This window comes from Lynx rufus, unplaced genomic scaffold, assembly GCF_022079265.1.
Source record: "Lynx rufus isolate CCGP_SWC_20201006 ecotype Redwood Valley unplaced genomic scaffold, mLynRuf1.p SCAF_4, whole genome shotgun sequence".
NCBI classification, from domain to species: domain Eukaryota; kingdom Metazoa; phylum Chordata; class Mammalia; order Carnivora; family Felidae; genus Lynx; species Lynx rufus.
In genome coordinates, this window is record NW_025814856.1 from 18,363,306 (window position 1) to 18,381,181 (window position 17,876).

The following is a 17,876-nucleotide window of genomic DNA, read 5'->3' on the forward strand; positions in this document are numbered from 1 at the left end:
CCCCACTCTATTTACCAGAGAGCTCTTGCTTCAAACCCAGTGTTACATGTGTGACAGGGCAAAAAGTTGGCAACTCACAGGAGAGGGAGCTTGCTCCCCTTAGGATGAGCTGGGGTCTCCCAACTGGTGGGAGGGAGGCTATAGGGGTCCTGTGTAAGAGAGAAGAACCACCATGATGCATGCCCTGGGCCCAGTCACTGACATCCAAGCTGTGCCCTTAGCATCAAGGGTGTGGGAGAAGAGTGGTACAAGGAGGAAACTGTTCTCGCTCTCCAGTGGAGTCTGCCCCTCTAGTGGCTATTGTGCAGTGGTCTTGACGAGTATAAATAGCCTGGGCAGTCTAGCATCTTGAAGCTGGTGCCTTAAAAGTGTGGTGATGGGGCGCCTGGGTGGCGCAGTCGGTTAAGCGTCCGACTTCAGCCAGGTCACGATCTCGCGGTCCGTGAGTTCGAGCCCCGCGTCAGGCTCTGGGCTGATGGCTCGGAGCCTGGAGCCTGTTTCTGATTCTGTGTCTCCCTCTCTCTCTGCCCCTCCCCCCGTTCATGCTCTGTCTCTCTCTGTCCCAAAAATAAATAAACGTTGAAAAAAAAAAATTAAAAAAAAAAAAAAAAGTGTGGTGAGGCCTTGCTGTTGGCTCATCTCTCTCAAGGCTGTAAGGGCAATGCTGGTAGGCTTTGAGGTAGGGGAGCCGGTCTCTATGTCCTGACAGTGTGTGTGTGTGTGGGGGGGGAGCTGCAGGCAGAGCAGGGAGCCCTGAGAGCAGCCGGGGCCTGGGGAAAGGGACAGACATGGGCTGGGCAGTGGGAGAAGCCATTCTGACTACTGCATGCCTGGGTACTCAACCCACCCCTCTTGGTTCCATCAAGAAGTCCCCAGGGCCCTGTAACCTGAATTAGCACCTTGCCCTACCGTTCCTGTTCTCTGGAGCCTTCTTACTGATCCAACCCCTTTCCAGCCTCAGAGTCTTTGCATGTGCTGCTCACTTTGCCCAAAACTGTCTTCCCCCACCTCTGCTTCTGGCACAGTTCCTACCTGACAGGGTTATAGCAGAAATGTCACCTCCTGGGGAGGCTTCTTTCACCTCTATTCTCTCTCTAAAGCTGACCTCCATTCCCTCAAAGCAGCCTGTCTTTCTTTCATAGCATTGACCACAATTTGCACTTGATGATTCGTTGGTTCATTTACTAGTTCAAGGGCCAGTGTCTGTGCGGTCACTGTTAAGTCCCCTGTGCCCAGAAGGTCAAGCACACACCAGGTATGCCATAAATACTCCTCGCATCAAGGATCATTCTCACTGCTCCCTCTCTGGAGTGAAGGGACAAGTGCCTTGCTCCCTCCTGTCACCCCTGAAAGTTAAGGGGGCAGGGACAGGGCAGAAGCCAGCTCAGGCTGCCCCTGGCCTGGCATGGCCTAGAGACAGTTTGGGATTAACTCCCTGGCTGCTAGGCAGGTCCAATCCCTGGGGCCTGCCTAGGGCAGAGGTCACGTGGGCTGTGGTGGCTCTGAGGAAGGCCAGGGTCGACGTGCGATCCTGTGCACAGGTGGGGTCTGCGACTGTTCTGGGTGCATGTTCGCCTCATCCGAGGCACCAGGACCCAGGTTCACGTAGGCTGCAGGCAGCTGCACGTAGTGGTCCCCAAGCAGCCTGGCCGCCACATGCTCCACTTCCTCCACCAGCGCTGAGAATGTGGGTCTCTCTGCAGGGTCTGCAGCCCAGCAGCGCTGCATCACTGCGTACCTGTGGGGAGAGGGGCATGTCAGAGGCAGGGCACATCCCCACCCAGAGATTCCGGGCTGCCCACCTGCTCTTAATCCTCTGGCAGGCCGCACAGGAATGAGAACAGGTAACAGGGCCTAGTGCAGAGCATTGCCCAGTCAGAGGCAGCTCTTCTCAGCATTGTGATTGCTGTTCCAGTCTTGCCTCCCCACCGTGGCAGAGGTTGAATTGCCCCAGGAATTAAGAGCTTGGACTCCTGAGCCCCGGTGTGACCTGAGCAATGTGATCTTGGGCAAGATTCTTAACCTCTCTGTGTCTCTGGATCCTCCTCTGATCACAGAGCTGTGGCGGCATAGGGTGGGAGGATGCCTGTGAAGCGCTTACTTAGCTTAAGGCGCAGCTCACAGGCTATCAGTTATCATCTTAGGTCTTCTAGGAAGGAAGCCCATGTCCAATGAAATGGAGATTAAAAGTCCTGAGACATGGACATGTGGGATGCCCAGCCATTGTTTCTGTGGGTTTACCTGGTGGGCCCCAATACATGCCTCTTCATCTTGGAAATGCTGCCTCTGCCTTAAATGACACTAAGTGCCCTACACACAATAATCTTATAATTCTCAGACTCTGAGGGTGGTACTGTCATCATCCAAACTTTACAGATAAGGAAACTGAGGCCTCAAGTGGAAAAGAGACTTGGTCTGGTCTAGTGGATGCTGTGATGGTCCACCCAGATCCCCCTTCATCCTCCCAGTGGGTGCTGCTGACCCTTGGCTAAAGCCCTCCCTAGGAATCACCCCAGGCAGAAAGTAACTGCCTCCCCCAAGCTCACACTATGACCAGTGACTTATTAATGTCCAGTACAAGGACCTGGCCCCTTGATCTAAATTTCGTAAAACTCTGGGGCTCCTGGATGGCTCAGTTGGTTAAGCGTTTGACTTCAGCTCAAGTCACAATCCCGCAGTTTGTGGGTTCCAGCCCTACATTGGGCTCTGTGCTGACAGCTCAGAGCCTGGAGCCTGCTTCAGATTCTGTGTCTCCCTTCTCTCTGCCCCTCCCCTGCTCACACACTATCTCTCTCTCTCTCTCTCTCTCTCAAAAAACATTAAAAGGGGCACCTGGGTGCCCAGTCGGTGGTCAGTCGGTTAAGCAGCCGACTTCAACTCAGGTCATGATCTTGTAGTTTGTGAGTTCAAGCCCCACGTCAGGCTCTGTGCTGACAGCTCAGAGCCTGGAGCCTGCTTCAGATTCTGTGTCCCCTCTCTCTGCCCCTCCCCTGCTCATGCTCTGTCTCTCTCTCCCCAAAATAAATAAACATTAAAAAGATTTTTTTAATTAAAAATATAAAATAAAAAATACATATATATATATATATATATATATATATATATATATATTTCTTAAAACTCCAAAGAGCCACCCCAGATCAAGCAGCCCCCTGGGCTATAGCCCAAGGATGGGCTATAGCCTCTGCAGCATCTGCATGGCAGCCCAACTTCTCCACCTGCCCAGTCCTGCTTCCCTGGGCTCTCTGCTTGCCTGGCTCTGACTGATCCTTTGGTTGACCTGGAAAGGGACCCTCTCTGGGCCTCAGTTTCCTCATCTGTGGACTGGTTCCACCAGCATTTGGGGCTGGGAGGAGATCACAGTTGCCATGGTAATAGTACTCCCCACTCAGAGGACTCAGGTTCCCCCAGTCTATCAATAAACTCCCTGTATATATAGCTCCAGGTGAGAGTCTGTTTCAGGGAAACTGACCCAGGGGCAGATGGGTAGTAAAGATGATTTCACTTACTTCAAACCAGAGGCATTAGTGAAATGAATAATAAAGATCAAACCCAAGGCAGGCAGGGGCTGGGAAGAAGGGTTACTCGTACCCTTCTAGAGCACAGTCTGAGATTGGAATCATCAACTACCTTTACCTGTGACCTGGTTCTTCCTGTTCTAACCACAAAGATCTGGGCACAGACAAGGCACGTGTACTGCTTCTGAAGCTGAACCCCGGCACAGACCCACTGGGCAGGCACAGTGACTGTTTCATAGTTGTCACCATGCCTTGGGATCAGGGAATCTGAAACTATATCCAGTAGGGAGATGTTGGGGGTGGGGGCTAGTGTGGGAGCTAATGGAACCTCTCTCTGAGGTTAAATGAATGGAAAAGATGGAAAACAGGCCCCCCTTAGCGGGGGTGGGGTGAGGAGTGCTGAGAAATCAAATCACTGGCCTCAACCCAGACTCTGAGTGGGGAGTACTGTTACCATGGCAACCATGATCTCCTCCCAGCACTCAGCCCCAAATGCTGGGGGAACCAGTCCACAGATGAGGAAACTGAGGTCCAGAGAGGGTCCCTTTCCAGGTCAACCAGAGGATCAGTCCGAGAGCCAGGCAAGAACACTGTCTCCTGTCCCTTCCTTGTCTCTGGGGCCCAGCTCCCTCCCACTACCACCTCTACATACTCACAGAGAATCAGGACAATATTCAGGCTGGGGCAGGCGTCGACCCTGGGCCAGGAAGTGAGTGAGGTCAAAAGGGTCAATGTGGGGGTATGGTGGGGCGCCCCGTGTCAGCAGCTCCCACAGCAGCACACCAAATGACCACTGTGGGAAGGAGAAAGGAGACTCAACTCTTACCCCAAGTTTGGGGACAGGTGGGCCCCCCAGGTCCTCTATCTCCTAGAGTCCTCCAGCTGGAAATCAATCAGAGCCCGCTCCTCAGTATCTCATACGCATCTTTCTTCAGTCTCCTCGCATCACCAGACCCTGCCCAGAGTTGGGCCTGTAGGCCCTGTATTGTCTGCAAGGAGCCAATGAGTTCAGAGCCCCCTCTTGCCGTGGCAAGAGGGCTCTATCTTAGACCTGCTCAAGAGGTGGGCAAATGGGCTGCGGGGGCTGCCCAGCTTAGGGATTCCCTGGGCTCAGATCATCATCTGGACCTAAAAGGGCAAGGCCAAGTGCTCTCCCAGGACACTGAGGCCATGTGGACTCTGGGGCAGGTGGGGCCTCACCACATCAGACTTGGTGGTGAATCTGTAGGTCTGCAGGCTCTCCAGTGCCATCCATTTGACAGGGAGACGAGCATGGCGATGCTGTCGAACACTGTAGTACTCCTTGTCCAGGATACCACGGGCCAGGCCAAAGTCGGCCACCTTGACTGTGAATGACTCATCCAGCCTGAGAGCAGGGGATCATACTCAGGACTGGCCCCCACCTGGCCCTAAACCCATTTACTCCAGGCCTTCACAGGGTTTCAGAGCCACCGTGTCCAATCTAAGCCTGCACTGGGCAGATAGGAGAACTGAGGCCCAGAGAGGGGAGGACATGCCCAGGGCTGTACAGCAAGGGCTGGAGCGTGGGGCCTTCCCTGAGATGCCTTTGGGCAGCTGTGCACCCTGGTGCCCTGCCCCCTTCCCTCACCCCAAATGCTCCGGCCCCTCACATGCAGTTCCGAGCAGCCAGGTCCCTGTGCACAAACTTCTGCTCTGCCAGGTACTCCATGCCACGGGCTACCTGAAGGCCGAAGCTGATGAGGTCCTTCACCGTGGGGTTCTAGGGGCACAGGTGGGTCGGTAGGCAAGGGCATAGCAACTCATCCCCAGCTGCTGCCCAAGTCTCCTGACCCGAGCACTGACCCGCTGGGGTGAGCGGATGAACTGAAGCAGGTCTCCATGATGCATATAGGGTAGCAGCACCTGGGGCAGCCCTTCAGGGGGCAGCACAATACCGATGAGAGCCAGCACATTTGGGTGGTGCAGACCACGCATGAGCAGCCCCTCGCGCAGGAAGGCCTCCACCTCCTGCACCTCTGTAATGCCTGTAGAGTGGCTTGAGTCAGACTCAGGGCAGGAAGACCCTTTGCCAGGGTCAGATGGAGAAATGGAGAAGAAAGTTCTCCTGTTCAGGGTTACTCAGCAAGGTGGTAGCACAGCAGGGACGGGGATCTTCCTAGCCTCTTCCCTACTTACGACTCAGAGACTTTATGGCACAATGGATTCGATTCTGGTCCTTGTCTGTGTATTCTCCATGGTAGACAACTCCAAAGTGGCCTGGTGAGGGGGAGATGGTGAGAGGGCCCCAATGCTCAGGGTGCACACCACACCCTCTCATTGGCAACCAAACCTCAGAGCACCAACTGGCCGATGTGACATTAAAAACAAATAGCAGCTACGTAATGACAGAGCCTGCACCCCTCCCATGCCTACTTAATCTGCACCAGAATCCACTGAAGACAGAACTAATTACTATTTCACAGATGAGCAAATGGAGGCTCAGAGAGGTTACGTGGTATTCCCAAGGTCACAAAGGTTGGTGGAAAGGCCAGAGCAGAGTTCTGCCCAAATGCCCCTTGAGTCCATGTCATCTCAGGACTCCATCTCTGCCCCAGCCCCACCTGGCTTGGCCCCCATACCTTTGCCAATGATTCTGTCCCTGTGGGTGACCACCTGCTCATGTGAGATCAGCACATCCTTGACCTCGGTCAGGAGTGCAGAGTCTAAGTCCCCAAGCTGGATGGACTCTGTCTGCAACAGTGGGACACAGGACCCGTCCCCACTGTCTGAGACGGATGCTTTGTGGCTCTGTGTGGTGGAATCCAGACCATGAGTGGCAGGGGCTGCTGTGGAGGAGAGGAAGTGAGGGGCCTGTGGAACAGAGGGTGTGGCCCCAGCTTTCAGCACCTCCCCCGTCTCACCAAGGCCATTTCTGTAGTCAGAACCTGAGCGGAGTGCAGGCAAGGGGATGGCTCCAGTGGTCCGGTCCAAGGATGCCAGGTCATCTAGGTTTGGAGAAAGGACTGTGGAAAGACAGCCCCTGGTGGCCAGCCTCTCCAAACTCAGTCCCCAGGAGGTATGGGCAGACCTCCAAGGCCTGGGCAGAAAGAGGACTTGGAGATGCCATGGTTTGGTATAGGCCAAGTCAGGAGGGGAGTGGAGAGCTCACCCAGTTGTTTCCTCCGCCAGTAGTTGAAGATCAGCGCAGCGGCCAGTGCAGCCACAAGCAGGAGCAGGGCCAGCAGGACACCAAGGAGTAGCCTCTGTGGGACCCCCTCTGGGCCTGGCCGTATCACCCTGCCCAGGATGTGACATCCATCATCCACACAGACCTGGGGGCAGGTGGCAGCTCAGGCCCAGCCTGCAAGCCCTGGCCCATGTCTCATGTGGAGAGCCAGCTGAGCTGCCTACCTGCAGTGGGGCGCCATCCTTGTCAAGTTGCAGGGAGGAAGGCAGAGGGCAGATGACCACATCCCCCCGGAGCTCATGCTGGCAGCTCTTACCACCCACGGTCACGTTCACGTCCACACAATCAGCCACAGCGCCCAGCCCAATATACTGCAGAGAGTCATAAGGACTGGCCAGTGCCCCCATCTCCTCTGGGCAAGGCTTCAGCCCTAACCCTTCACCGTCCCTGACCTCCATCCCCCACACTTACCTCAAACTTAACAGCGTGCTCCTCGGGCTTCAGTGGGGCAAAGTCATTGGTGGGTGGATGGGGTGGGGGCAGGAAGCGAAAGCCGGGCTGCGTGAAGCCAGCAGCTCCATCCCCCCAGGCACTCAGGTTCCCTGTTACCCACCCCTGGGGGCTTCGGACGACATATTCGGGCAGGCGGCACCGATGCTGCTCCGGGAGGTGCCCTGTACACTGCTAGGGCCCATGCAAGAGTGGTTAGCCAGGCATCCCACCTATGGCCACCCCAGTCTCCTCAGCCCAGCACGGGGTAGAGCTAGAACTTAGAGGATTGATCCAGCCTTCCTCCCTCCTGGCTAGTGTCCATTTGGCAGCTGCCAGTGACAGCTCACCCTGTTTTCCACTGCCATAAGCCCATCATGGAATGACAGCACTAGGTGCCACGCTGAAGTCAGATGCTGGCCATGGATGGTGACATGGGAGCCACTGTGGAGAAAAGCAATGTGGTGGGCTTGGGGTGCTCTCTGAGGCTGCCTCCCTCATTCCTTAGGAGACCAGAGTGGGCAAGGGGGTGGCACTTACATGTAGCCACAGTTGGGGCTGATGCCCAGCACAATGGGGTCTTCCAGGTAGTGGAAGGTCCAGGAGCCTGGCACCACAGCGCCCCCCACCTGCAGGTGAATGGGAACCCTGGCCATAGCAGCCCCAGGGGGCGTAGTACATAAGAGCTGCCCCTCGCTGACCCTGCAGAACGGGGTGGGGGTAGGGGTGGGAGGATTGGTCTCAGGATCACCCTCCAGGTGATGGCCAGACCCACCTCCTTTAAGGTCTGCCAATCCCTCTCAGTTCTTCTGTTGGTCATCTTCCCACCCTGCCCATTATCAATGAGTCTGTTTGAAGACAGAGTCTTTAAGGCTTCCAAGAAGAAGGCAGGGCAGAAAAGGTTCCCCAAAGCCTTGGCTAGAGCCAATTAACTCTGTGATGGGCTCTCTCACCATCCCCAAACCACCCGTGGGCTGGAGGGGGCAACAGACCCTTCCTCCTGGACCTGCTCCCTACACTGACCATTTGAGCTCTGCTCTCTCTGCCCTGGTAGGATCCAAGGCCCACCTGGTAAGGGCTCCCTGAGTGGGGAGCCCTGTGGCCTCCCCTCCCCTTGCATGTTGGCACTTACTGTTCCAGTGGGCACTCAGTCCCATTGACCAGCACCATCTGACTGGTGCCTAAAGACAGGCCTTGGCCTTCAAAGGTGAGGCGGGTGCCCCCTGCCCGTGGGCCAAAGAGGGGTTTTACTGCTGTCAGCACTGGCTCCTAAGAAGACATAGAGGTGGCTTAGCTTGGCATAAAAGGCCTTCCACTCCAAGCCCTTCCTTGCCCACATTGCCTGGCTGGCCAAGGGTACAGACAAGGCAAGGTGGCCTCACCATGAAAGAGAAGCCTTGCAGCATGGAGGTGCCATCCACTTGGAAGTGCTTGCCTGGTGGCATGTTGGTCACAGTGAGGCTGATGTTGGCGGGCCCGGCTGGCTGCATGCCCAAGGGCTCCAGCTCACACTTAAGCTCCTCTACAAAGTCTTTCCGGGGCACTGGGCTAGGGTACCAGGGGAACCCAAGGTCAGCCAGGGGTCACACAGGCCTGGCTGTATGCCTGCTACATACCACAGGTCTCCTCTGAGCCTGAGGATGGTATCTCTTTACTCGTGCCTTCCTCCAAGGTAAGCAGGATCTGGTGAGGCAGGGACTAACCTTGCCCAGTTCCATGACTCAACAGACAGGTAGGGCATATGCAGGCTCAAGCAGGGACAGAGAGGTCTCCTTAGACACCAAGCAACCAGAGTCACTGCAGTTTGCCTGATATCTCCTTGCCCCCAGTAAGCAGAAGACAGGGTCTCACAGGGAAGGGGCTGCTTGGTCACCCCTGTCAGGGACAGGAAGCGCAGAGACCAGCTTGTACCTGAGGTTTGGGCTGTCCTTGGGCAGCAGTCGGCAGGGACTTTGGCCCACGGTGACCTGATGGGTGCCCTCAGGCACCAGATCAGCAGGGCGCAGGTAGAAGTTGGAGCCACACAGGGTCAGCCTTGTGCTGCCCCTTAGGGGTCCACTCTGGGGGTAGAACTGAAGAGAGGGAGAGAGCCTGAGTCCCTGTGTGCATCCGGGCTCTCAGCTGTCTGCTTTTCCCAGAGTTTTCTGCTATGCCCCTTGCCTGCCCTCCCTCCAAGTCTCCTAGATCACTTGTAGTCCTCACTCAGGCACTTTTCTGCCTCTAAGTCTTTGCATGTGCCATCCCCTCTGACAAGAATACCCTCCTTGTTGATATTGGGGACATTCCAGGCCTGAGGATCATGGTTAACACATGCTGACCCCCACTCCAGGCCCAGATTGTCCCACCCTTACCTGGGCCCTGCCAAGCAAGTCATACCTCAGTAAGCTCAGGTGGACAATGATCCTGTTGCCAGGAGCCAGGACACTCCTTCTGCCGGCCACACATGCCCCCACACCAGCCACAGCCCATGAAACGCTGTGCCCGCAGACAACTCCCACAGGTGAGGAAGTGGTGGCAGCCAGGGCCCTGGATAGGTACCTGGAAGACCTTGGAGTGGCAGAGGGGTGGTTCAGGGGTGGCTGGAGGGAGAACTAGACCCAGAGACTGCCTGGTCCCATTGTAGGTCAGGGTGGTGAGACCTGTATGTCAGTGCCTCCCTGGATTAGATGGGGAGGCTTTGTTTCCACAGCCCTGGCCCCAGGCCCTACCCTAGTCCCACCTTACCTGTTCCCCGGAGGAAAAGAACAGGTGGTCTCCAAGGCGACTGACATCTCGTTGTATGGGCTGCCTGTTGCTGCCCAGTGAGAAGTTGGACACATACAGCAAGTAGTTGAGAGATCTGGCCAGCTCCACCTGGGATAGGTTAGCTGTGAGCAAAATGGAAATGGGGAAGGGGACCCAGGAACAAGGAGCTGTGGAGATGGGGGTCCTACCTGCAGGATGCGCCCATCAGTTGTGCCCATGTGGGCCACTGTGACATTGTCAAGGCGTGTCACATGCAGTGCAGTGACCTGTACTGGTCCTAATAGCCCGTTGAAGAGGTCCACACGTGATAGGCTGCTGCTAACCAGCAGAGGAAAGTGATGGCAGCTGGTGTTGGGGCTGGGGGCCTCCAGGCCAGGCTGAGGAGAGTCGGGTAAGGAGTCAGGGCTCATCCTCACACATTGACCCCTTGGGGTCTCTGTCAGTGACCACAGCAGCCCAAACCCCCATCCCTTACCTGACTTGGCTAGATAAGACTCCAGGTCTGCCACTTACCCACCCCCTCCCACTTATGGGGCTCTCAGAGGTAGTAAGTCCAGGAAGGAAGGCCCAGGCTGGAAGGGCAGCGTCTGCTATGCCTTGCCCTGACCTGCCATGTCCATTCTGATAATGACTTAGAGTCTCACAGACCCAACCTCATTCTTGCCTCACAACCACTGTGTAAAGTGGGTGCTTTCAACACCCCTATTTTGCAGATAAGGAAATGAGCTCAGAAAGCGTTTGGTCACTTGTCCAAGGCCTTATAGGCCCTCAGGAGAGGAGCCAGGCAAGAAGTCTGAGCTCTTGAGCAGAGTCCTCTTCTGCCCCCTGCTGGTTATTCCCTGTACTTCAGCAAACCCTGTCCCCTTTGGGGGCTTCAGTTTCTCTCCAGCCTAAGGTGGCTAAACTCTGAAGTTAATTGGCCAGCATGGGGCTGGTAACATGGTTCTTCTCCCTGAGACTCCAAAGATCTTCCTGTACCTCCAGCTGCAACCTGAATCCCCTTCAGATACAAAAGGGAAAAACCAAGGCCTGAAGGCTAGGCCCCAGGGATTGGGAAACACCTGTCACCTGTTCTTAATAGGAAGGTGTTTTGGGGGACTGCACTCAAGGCACCAAGGCAGGACTGTGGAAGCTTCTGGGAAATCATATCAGGGTATGATGCAAGGCATTGGAGCTGGGTGCAAAGCACAGGCAGGGCTCAGTAGCCTTGGGGCTTGCGACATTCCCTTGCCAGCCCTGGGGCTCCCATCAAACCAAGTATGCTTAACCTAGTCCTGAGACCTCAGTGCTGATCAGGAGCCCTGGGGGTGCAGAGCTGGGCACAGAAATTCCACACACTCTAGGTCTGTAGCCTGGATGGGTGGGAACTGGGACTCTGTCCTCACTTGAGGCAGGAAAGGGGCCTGACCTTAGCCGGAAGCCAGCGGGTGTTTTTAGCATGACTCAGGAACAGGTGGGGGCTGAGGGGTGGCAAAGAGGCCCTACCCTGATCAGGACCACACCCCTGTCTGCTTGCCCCTGGGTCCTAGGACTTAGCTCTGGGTTTTCAGGTTTGTCTATAAGCCAGCCTGTGGCTCCTAAGAGCATGACTCAAGTGTCCAGTGCCCCACAAAGGAGGGTGACTGCTCGAGAGTCAAATCCCACCTGAACCCATGGAAGGTAGGTGCCAGCTCAGAGTCCCACAGGCTTCCTGAGGCCAGCCACAATCAGCACACAGTGGGTGTTGCCCTGGAGGCTACATGCCCAGTCACTGGACAAACACTGTACAGGCTGGTTCACACACCTCCCTGGCCAGCTTGTGGGCCATCTTGAGATCAGTCCTCCTCGAATCTAGCACTGCCAACTCATGCTGGATGTCTTCTGACCCACTGACCACCAGCCAAGTCCGTGAGAGGTTCAGACTCCCCCAGAAGGAAGAGAGGAGGGCAGGCAGGGCTGCCCAGGCCCTGACGAGGGCTCTCCCCCCGTAGGGCCTCCTCAACCCAGATGGACTCAGCTGAGGGAGGGAGGCTGGAGATGCCCTACTCCTCGCTGTTTGTACATTCTCCTTCCACCTCTGAGGCATTAGTAAGAGCCAGAAAGGAGTCAGTGGGGAACGTCACAGAAGTAGCAGAGCCACAGGGCAGCCAAAGACTCAGAGCAGTGACTGTGAGTGAGCTCACTTATCCAGTGAGTGAGCTCACTTATCCAGCACTTATCCAGTGCTGTTCACCCCATTGTCTTGGTTTTACCTCTTACAAGCTAGGGTAGGACTGTTTCCATGGCTCTCAGTTTGGGTTTTGTCCTTAGCATTTTAAGGAATGTCCTGTTTGTCTCTGTTCCAGCTCCATGACACCATGGCTGGAGAGAACCTGGGTAGGGTCTGCTGGGAAAAGCCCCCAATTCAGCGATGGCCGGGAGACCTCTTACTTGGGGTGAGATGGGGAACTAGAGCAGGGCCCCAACCATAGTGAAAGAAAGTCTGGGACTCCTTCATGGTGAACCACTTCCAACCAGCCCCTCCTAAGCCTTTACTCATCCCCAGATGTTTACAGTTGTTTGCACAAGACTGGGGTGAGCTTCCTGGAATCTACTAGAGCCAAGTTGCCTTCCCACCATGTCCTTGGTCCTCCCCCAGTCACTCCACAGAGGACAATCAGGGACGAGTGTGTCTGTGAAGCCCAAGCCATGCAGGCTCTCTGACAAGCCCCCAAACTTCCAAGGCCCAGGAGGCTCCCTGGAATGGGGTGGGGGCATCCTCTGACAACTCCTGCCCCACCCTCTTTGGAAAGCGGAACAAAACAGTGCTTCCAAAGGGAAAGAGAAACTGTGTTGGTGAGCAGCCGTATCTGTGTGAATCTGTTAGCATCTGCTTGTGTGGGGGGCTGTTTCTCTGTGTATGTCCTTGAGGGTATGTGTGGTGGGCAGGTAGGAGGGGATCATTGTACCGGAGTTAGGCAGTGTCTCTGCCAGACAGTTGTGATGCAATCTGCTTCTCACACAATCTAGGAAACTACCTAAAAAAATCAGAGGCCATAGTACCTAAGAGAGTGAAAGAGCAAAATGGAGGAGAAACAGAGACTAGTCTGGCTAGTAGGTGAGCCTCCAGTATAGCCTGTGCTTGGCTGATTCCCTCACGCCCTCCACACCCCCACCTGCCCCCAGCACTAAGGAACTGGGTGGAAGAGAAAACGTCTTCCCTCCTGCCCTTCTCCCTCCCTCCCAGACCCTCTTGCTGGATTCTACCACCTGCTCACAGGTGAGGGCCCCTTCTTTCTGCTCACCGGGTTGGGGCAAAAACTAGGCGACTGGAAGAAGTCGAGGCCTCGCCGGATGCCAGGGGGGACAGGAGGCTCACAACAGCGCTCCACACCATGCTCGATGAGAGTGTCCACTAGGTCGATGGGAAAGGCACAGACGACAGAGTTGGGATTCACACCGGGACTGCTGTCTCTGCTAGCCACGAAGACGCCAAATAGCACTTCTTGGCCCTCAGCGATGCTCAGCTCAGCAGCTAGCTTGCTGCCCACTGGAGCTGTGTGGGCCGCCCTCAGCACTGGGTAGGGCTGTCCTCCCTCAGTGGCCCCGCGGCGCCGGCGTTTGGGTGCGAATCGGCAGTCGAGAACGAGCTCGCGGTAGTCGCCCAGCTCGGGCTCAGCAGCGCTGAGCCGTGCCAGGCGTGTGTGCAAGGCTTCCGGGGCAGCTGCCACGCTGGCCCGCTGCACCTTCAGGAAATAGACAAAGGCTCTGGCGCGGAAACTGTACACGTACTGGATAGGATAGGAAGCGAGGTGCTCCGGCAGCACGGACAGCGCGGCAAACCCCGGTGCGAATCCTGAGGCATCGGCCTTGAGGCGCCGGATGGACACTGAGCGGGGGCTGAAGCTCGAGGCCACCGTCTCATCCAGTGAGGATGCCACGTAGAAGTAGGAGGCATGGCCCTGCTCAACCACGGTCACGAGGGTGCCCAGAGGACTGGCCACACAGTCAGGGCAGTCCTCGGGCTGGTTGTGGTTGGCGGAGAAGAGGCAGGCTGGCGGTGCCAGGTGCAGGGCTGTCCCTTGGGGCTCTAGCTCGTGCAGGAAGCAGCGCCCATGCAGGCTCGAGCCACAGCTGACTAGGGCGGGCAGAGCTGGCTCCAGCACCAGCACCTGTGCATCTGTGTCTCCCTGCGGGCTGTGGGGGCCCGGGCCACAGGCCGCACACGTCTGACAGCCCGGGTCTCCAACAGGACCTGTGGCCAGGCTCTCTACTGGCTGCAGGCCAGGCCCAAGCACGTGCAGGCGATTGCGTGTAGCCACGAACACGGCACTCCCGTCCCTGCCGCCCTCGTAGGTCGCTATGGCCTGTACCGGACCTCCGGCCGAGAAGCTGGGCACCTTGTACTCGACGTCAAAATCGCGCAAGGCGGCGTAGGGTGTGCGCGGACACTGCCAGGACTCTCTGGCCAGCAGTGGTGGCAGCAGTAGCAGCAGCAATAACAGTGAAGGCTGTGACGGCGGCGAGAGAAGCTCCATCGAGGCCCACCTGGGTCCCTGCAGGGACTCTTGGAGGCCTGGGCCTGGCTGGGAGCAGACTCAAGGTCCCGGTTGGGACCTGAGTCCGCAGCCGGTCCTGAAAGCCCTCGGGCAGCTGACCCACCCCCAGCGTGATGTCCAGCGCCCTCCCCTGCCCTCGGGTCTGAGCACCTGGCACCAGGTGGACATACACACCGCCAGTGAACGAAGAGGCCCCCTCACCTGCCTGCCCCAGCTGCTGCTCCAAGCAGGCACTCTGAGCAAAGTCGGCAGGAGGGCGCAGGGCGGGGCTGGCGGGGCCAGGGTGCGTGGGCGGAACTGTGGGCGGGGCCCGTTGAAGGCTCGGCCTAGCCAGCCCCTCCTCCCACCCGACTCTCCAGGCCTTCGAAAGCCTGTTACCTACACCTTCTCTTGGGGGCGTTTTTCTCAGTGGCATGTGGTGAGTGTGCCTGGAGTGGCCCAGAGAGAGGTAGGAAAGTCTGAGCCTTCCCTTCCCGCCAATCACGACAGACTGGGCTGAAGTGAGGAGGGGTCGGAAGTCACCCCAGCACCAGTGAGGGTTTGAGGACCACCTGGCTTATTTTTGCCCTTGGCACCAGTATACAGCCAACACACTCAGACGCTGGTTCCAGAACAGGGCCTGGAGGCCCCTGAGAGACCAAGAATGTGTGGAGGACCGGAGGGGAGAGGTGGGGGCCCCCGGGAGTAGTGAAACCCTCTCAGGGCAGGGGCCATCCTTTTCTGGGCCTGCCCTGGGATGTCAATGACTGGATGGTATCACAGCAAGATGCGTTGTCCCCTGCCTGCCCAAAGCGGTAGAGGTTATGAGTTAGGACCTACCCTGCTGGCTGGACATTAGAGTCAGAGGAGAGGCAGCTTATGGGGAGGCCCAACCCTAGCTATGGTCCCTCCACCACTGCCTCAGTAGGCAGAAGCTGCAGGATGGGACTAACAAAACACACAGTGCTGGCTGCCTTTGCTGGCTGTGCTGCAGTGCCCCCCTGATATGGGGGAAACATGGGCTTTGACAGGGCACCTCTAACCTGCTCTGTAAGCTATGCTGGGCCTGAGTCTCTCCATCCCTGAAATGAGGATATAGTTCTAACTAGGTGACTGCCCACAGTTCTCTCTTCAGTCTGAGTGAGGCATATGGGGTTGGGGGGAGGAGAGGCAACCTTGCCTCTTGTACATGGACTTCAGCGGTTGCTCCTTGATAACTGGTTCTTCCTAACATTTAAAGGGGGCTCTGGGGGACCTTGTCAGCCTGACAGCCCCCTTAGCCAGGTGGGCCTTAACCCTGGAGGGAGGGGAAGCTTCATAGGGTGGCCCTACACTGAGGTCTGAGGGACCTGTGAACTGTGGGTCCCAGGGCTTTGGAGCATAAGAGGGGTGGGGGAGAGAGGAGTTTTCAGCCCAGCAGGATTCATTCAGCCTGATTTTTGGAGCTGTATCTCCTCTACTCCCCTATCCAGACAATATTCCTTGTTCCTCCTTCCAGGAGCACCTTTTTCCTTTCCTTCTCTTGCAGCTTAGATGGCACCACCTCCAGGAAGCCCTCCTGATCCAGTCAATGCCTGGTCCATTTTGTGGGTCCCACAGATCATATGCTATACCCACTCTAGCACAGCTGACTCTGAATACCTGACTCCCCACTTTCCCCATTCCTAGTGCTGAACTCCCCTCCCCCTTGGGGCTGGAGCTCAGTGAGCACCTGGGAGAGAGAGAAAACAGGATTGGGCAGCCACACCCAGTGCTGGGAGGATTCAGAGCCTCAGGCATCATAAATGGCACTCCCTTCTCTAACTAGAATTGGCCCGGAAATGAATAAATACCCATAAAAAAAATCATGTGTTCCACAGTCAACATGATTAAAGACACTCATGCTGGGTAAAACTGAAATGAAACATTCTCCGCTGGCGCTGAGACAGTTTCTTGGGTCCCGGTACTACATTCGGAGAGACTTCTGTAGGTTGGGAGGAGACTTCAAGGACCCTCCTTGATCACCCTGTCCACTCGTTTTGAGGATTGGGGTGCAGCAGTCAACAGTTGATTCTCTGCTGCCACCATGTGGCCAAGATGTTGGCTAGCCCCAGAACAGCGTCCCCTGGTGGACAACCCCGGTCCTTGAGAACCGGCATCCACGGGAGCACCCCTTCCTCCTTCCCCCTCTGCCCACTCTGCAGGAGCAGGACAGGCAAACCATGTGGGGGAAGTGGGGCCTTGGAGTGTTAAGTATAAGTGCTCCCTCCAAGCTGAACTCACAAGGCCTGGCCTATATTTGGTTTAGGACCTGCCCAACTGCCCCAGTATCTATCACCTTGAAGGAGTGCCCTCTTTTCCCTTTTTGGCTGTCACATCCCTCTGAACACTACTCCAAAACAAAAACAAAAACGAGAACTAATGCCAGCCTTTTTCTCCAACCCAAAGAGATCATCTGAGTGGCAGCAGTCTCTAACTACAATATGACCATATCACTCTGCAGCTTTAAAACAAATTCAATGGCTCCCCACTGCCAGACTTTTACCTGGAGTTCAAGAAACCTAGGCCTTGAAAACTCCTCCAGCTTCACTTAAACCAGTAATACCAGGCTCTTTACCAGGTCCTTCGCTTTGCACATGCTGGTTCCTCCGCTAGGAACACCTTCCCTGTTTGGCCTGTTATTCCTTCCTTGATCCCCAGACAGATAAGCCCACACTCCAGGTGCCTACTGTCCTAGGTACACACACTCACCTAATTGTGACCACCCATTTCCACACCTACCCAGAATAGGTGCTAAACTGCAGAGGTGCTGAGAGTCCTACAAGAATCACAGTAGCCAACAGGAGTATCTAGGGGCTGACCACTGACCAGAGGAATGCCAATAGCAGCCATGGACTGCTGGCCTGGCATCACCCTGGCCCCAGAGGCAGTGATTTGGTGCACTGGCCAGGATCAAGGGGAGAAACAGCAGCAGGAACAGGCAGAAAAGAGACCCAAGGCACATGTGCAGGGCGAGCAGCACCGCCAAGCCTGTGGCTGTTCCCCACGCGCCTTGGGGTCTAGGCAGGTGGTTTGCTGCCATATCCATTCTAATATGATCCAGGATAGGGCCAAGGGCAGGGGCTATCCCATTTCCTGGGACAGTAAGTAGAACCATTCCAGTGTACCCTATGCTACCCACCAAATATATTTTCCAACATGGGTTGGTTTTAGTGGCAGAGTATCTTAGCCCAGCTCTCAGAGACTGCATAAGGGTGATTTACTCTACAGTCTGAAGACCACATTCAGTGGACACTTTTCTCCCATAAACATTTCCTAGGTCTTTTGCTCTCCTAGCCAATGAGATGGTTAAGCTGTGGCAGAACTGGGAAAGCCCCCCAGCAGCAAGATAGAGGCTTTCTGTACTGTGCCTTGGGCTCTGTCCAAAGAGGGTCTCAGGACAGAGTAGAGGGGTCTGGGCCTTCACTGCTGAGCCTCCTGAGATGTCCACAGTGACCCCTG

General features: G+C 56.1%; 1 protein-coding gene across 11 annotated transcripts; it reads right to left on the bottom strand.

Annotated features, from left to right (window-relative positions):
• Positions 1-1,161: 1,161 nt before the first annotated feature.
• On the bottom strand, positions 1,162-14,646 carry MST1R (macrophage stimulating 1 receptor). Of its 11 annotated transcripts, none has more exons than XM_047096493.1 (20): positions 13,164-14,646; positions 10,089-10,277; positions 9,880-10,008; positions 9,532-9,702; positions 9,067-9,227; positions 8,538-8,703; positions 8,288-8,424; positions 7,696-7,857; positions 7,506-7,599; positions 7,138-7,347; positions 6,891-7,037; positions 6,649-6,811; positions 6,401-6,502; positions 6,119-6,325; positions 5,676-5,756; positions 5,343-5,524; positions 5,150-5,259; positions 4,719-4,884; positions 4,175-4,311; positions 1,162-1,738 (listed from the first exon to the last, which is right to left on the bottom strand). In XM_047096493.1, exons 1-20 carry the CDS (start codon positions 14,394-14,396, stop codon positions 1,483-1,485), a joined length of 4,203 nt encoding a protein of 1,400 aa, XP_046952449.1. In that variant the 5' UTR covers positions 14,397-14,646; the 3' UTR covers positions 1,162-1,482. The 11 variants fall into 11 exon arrangements, with proteins under 11 accessions (XP_046952449.1, XP_046952454.1, XP_046952453.1 ...); XM_047096498.1 differs by having other exon boundaries at positions 6,119-6,322; positions 6,425-6,484; positions 7,138-7,350; XM_047096497.1 differs by having other exon boundaries at positions 6,425-6,484; positions 7,138-7,350.
• Between the last annotated feature and the right edge of the window lie 3,230 nt (positions 14,647-17,876).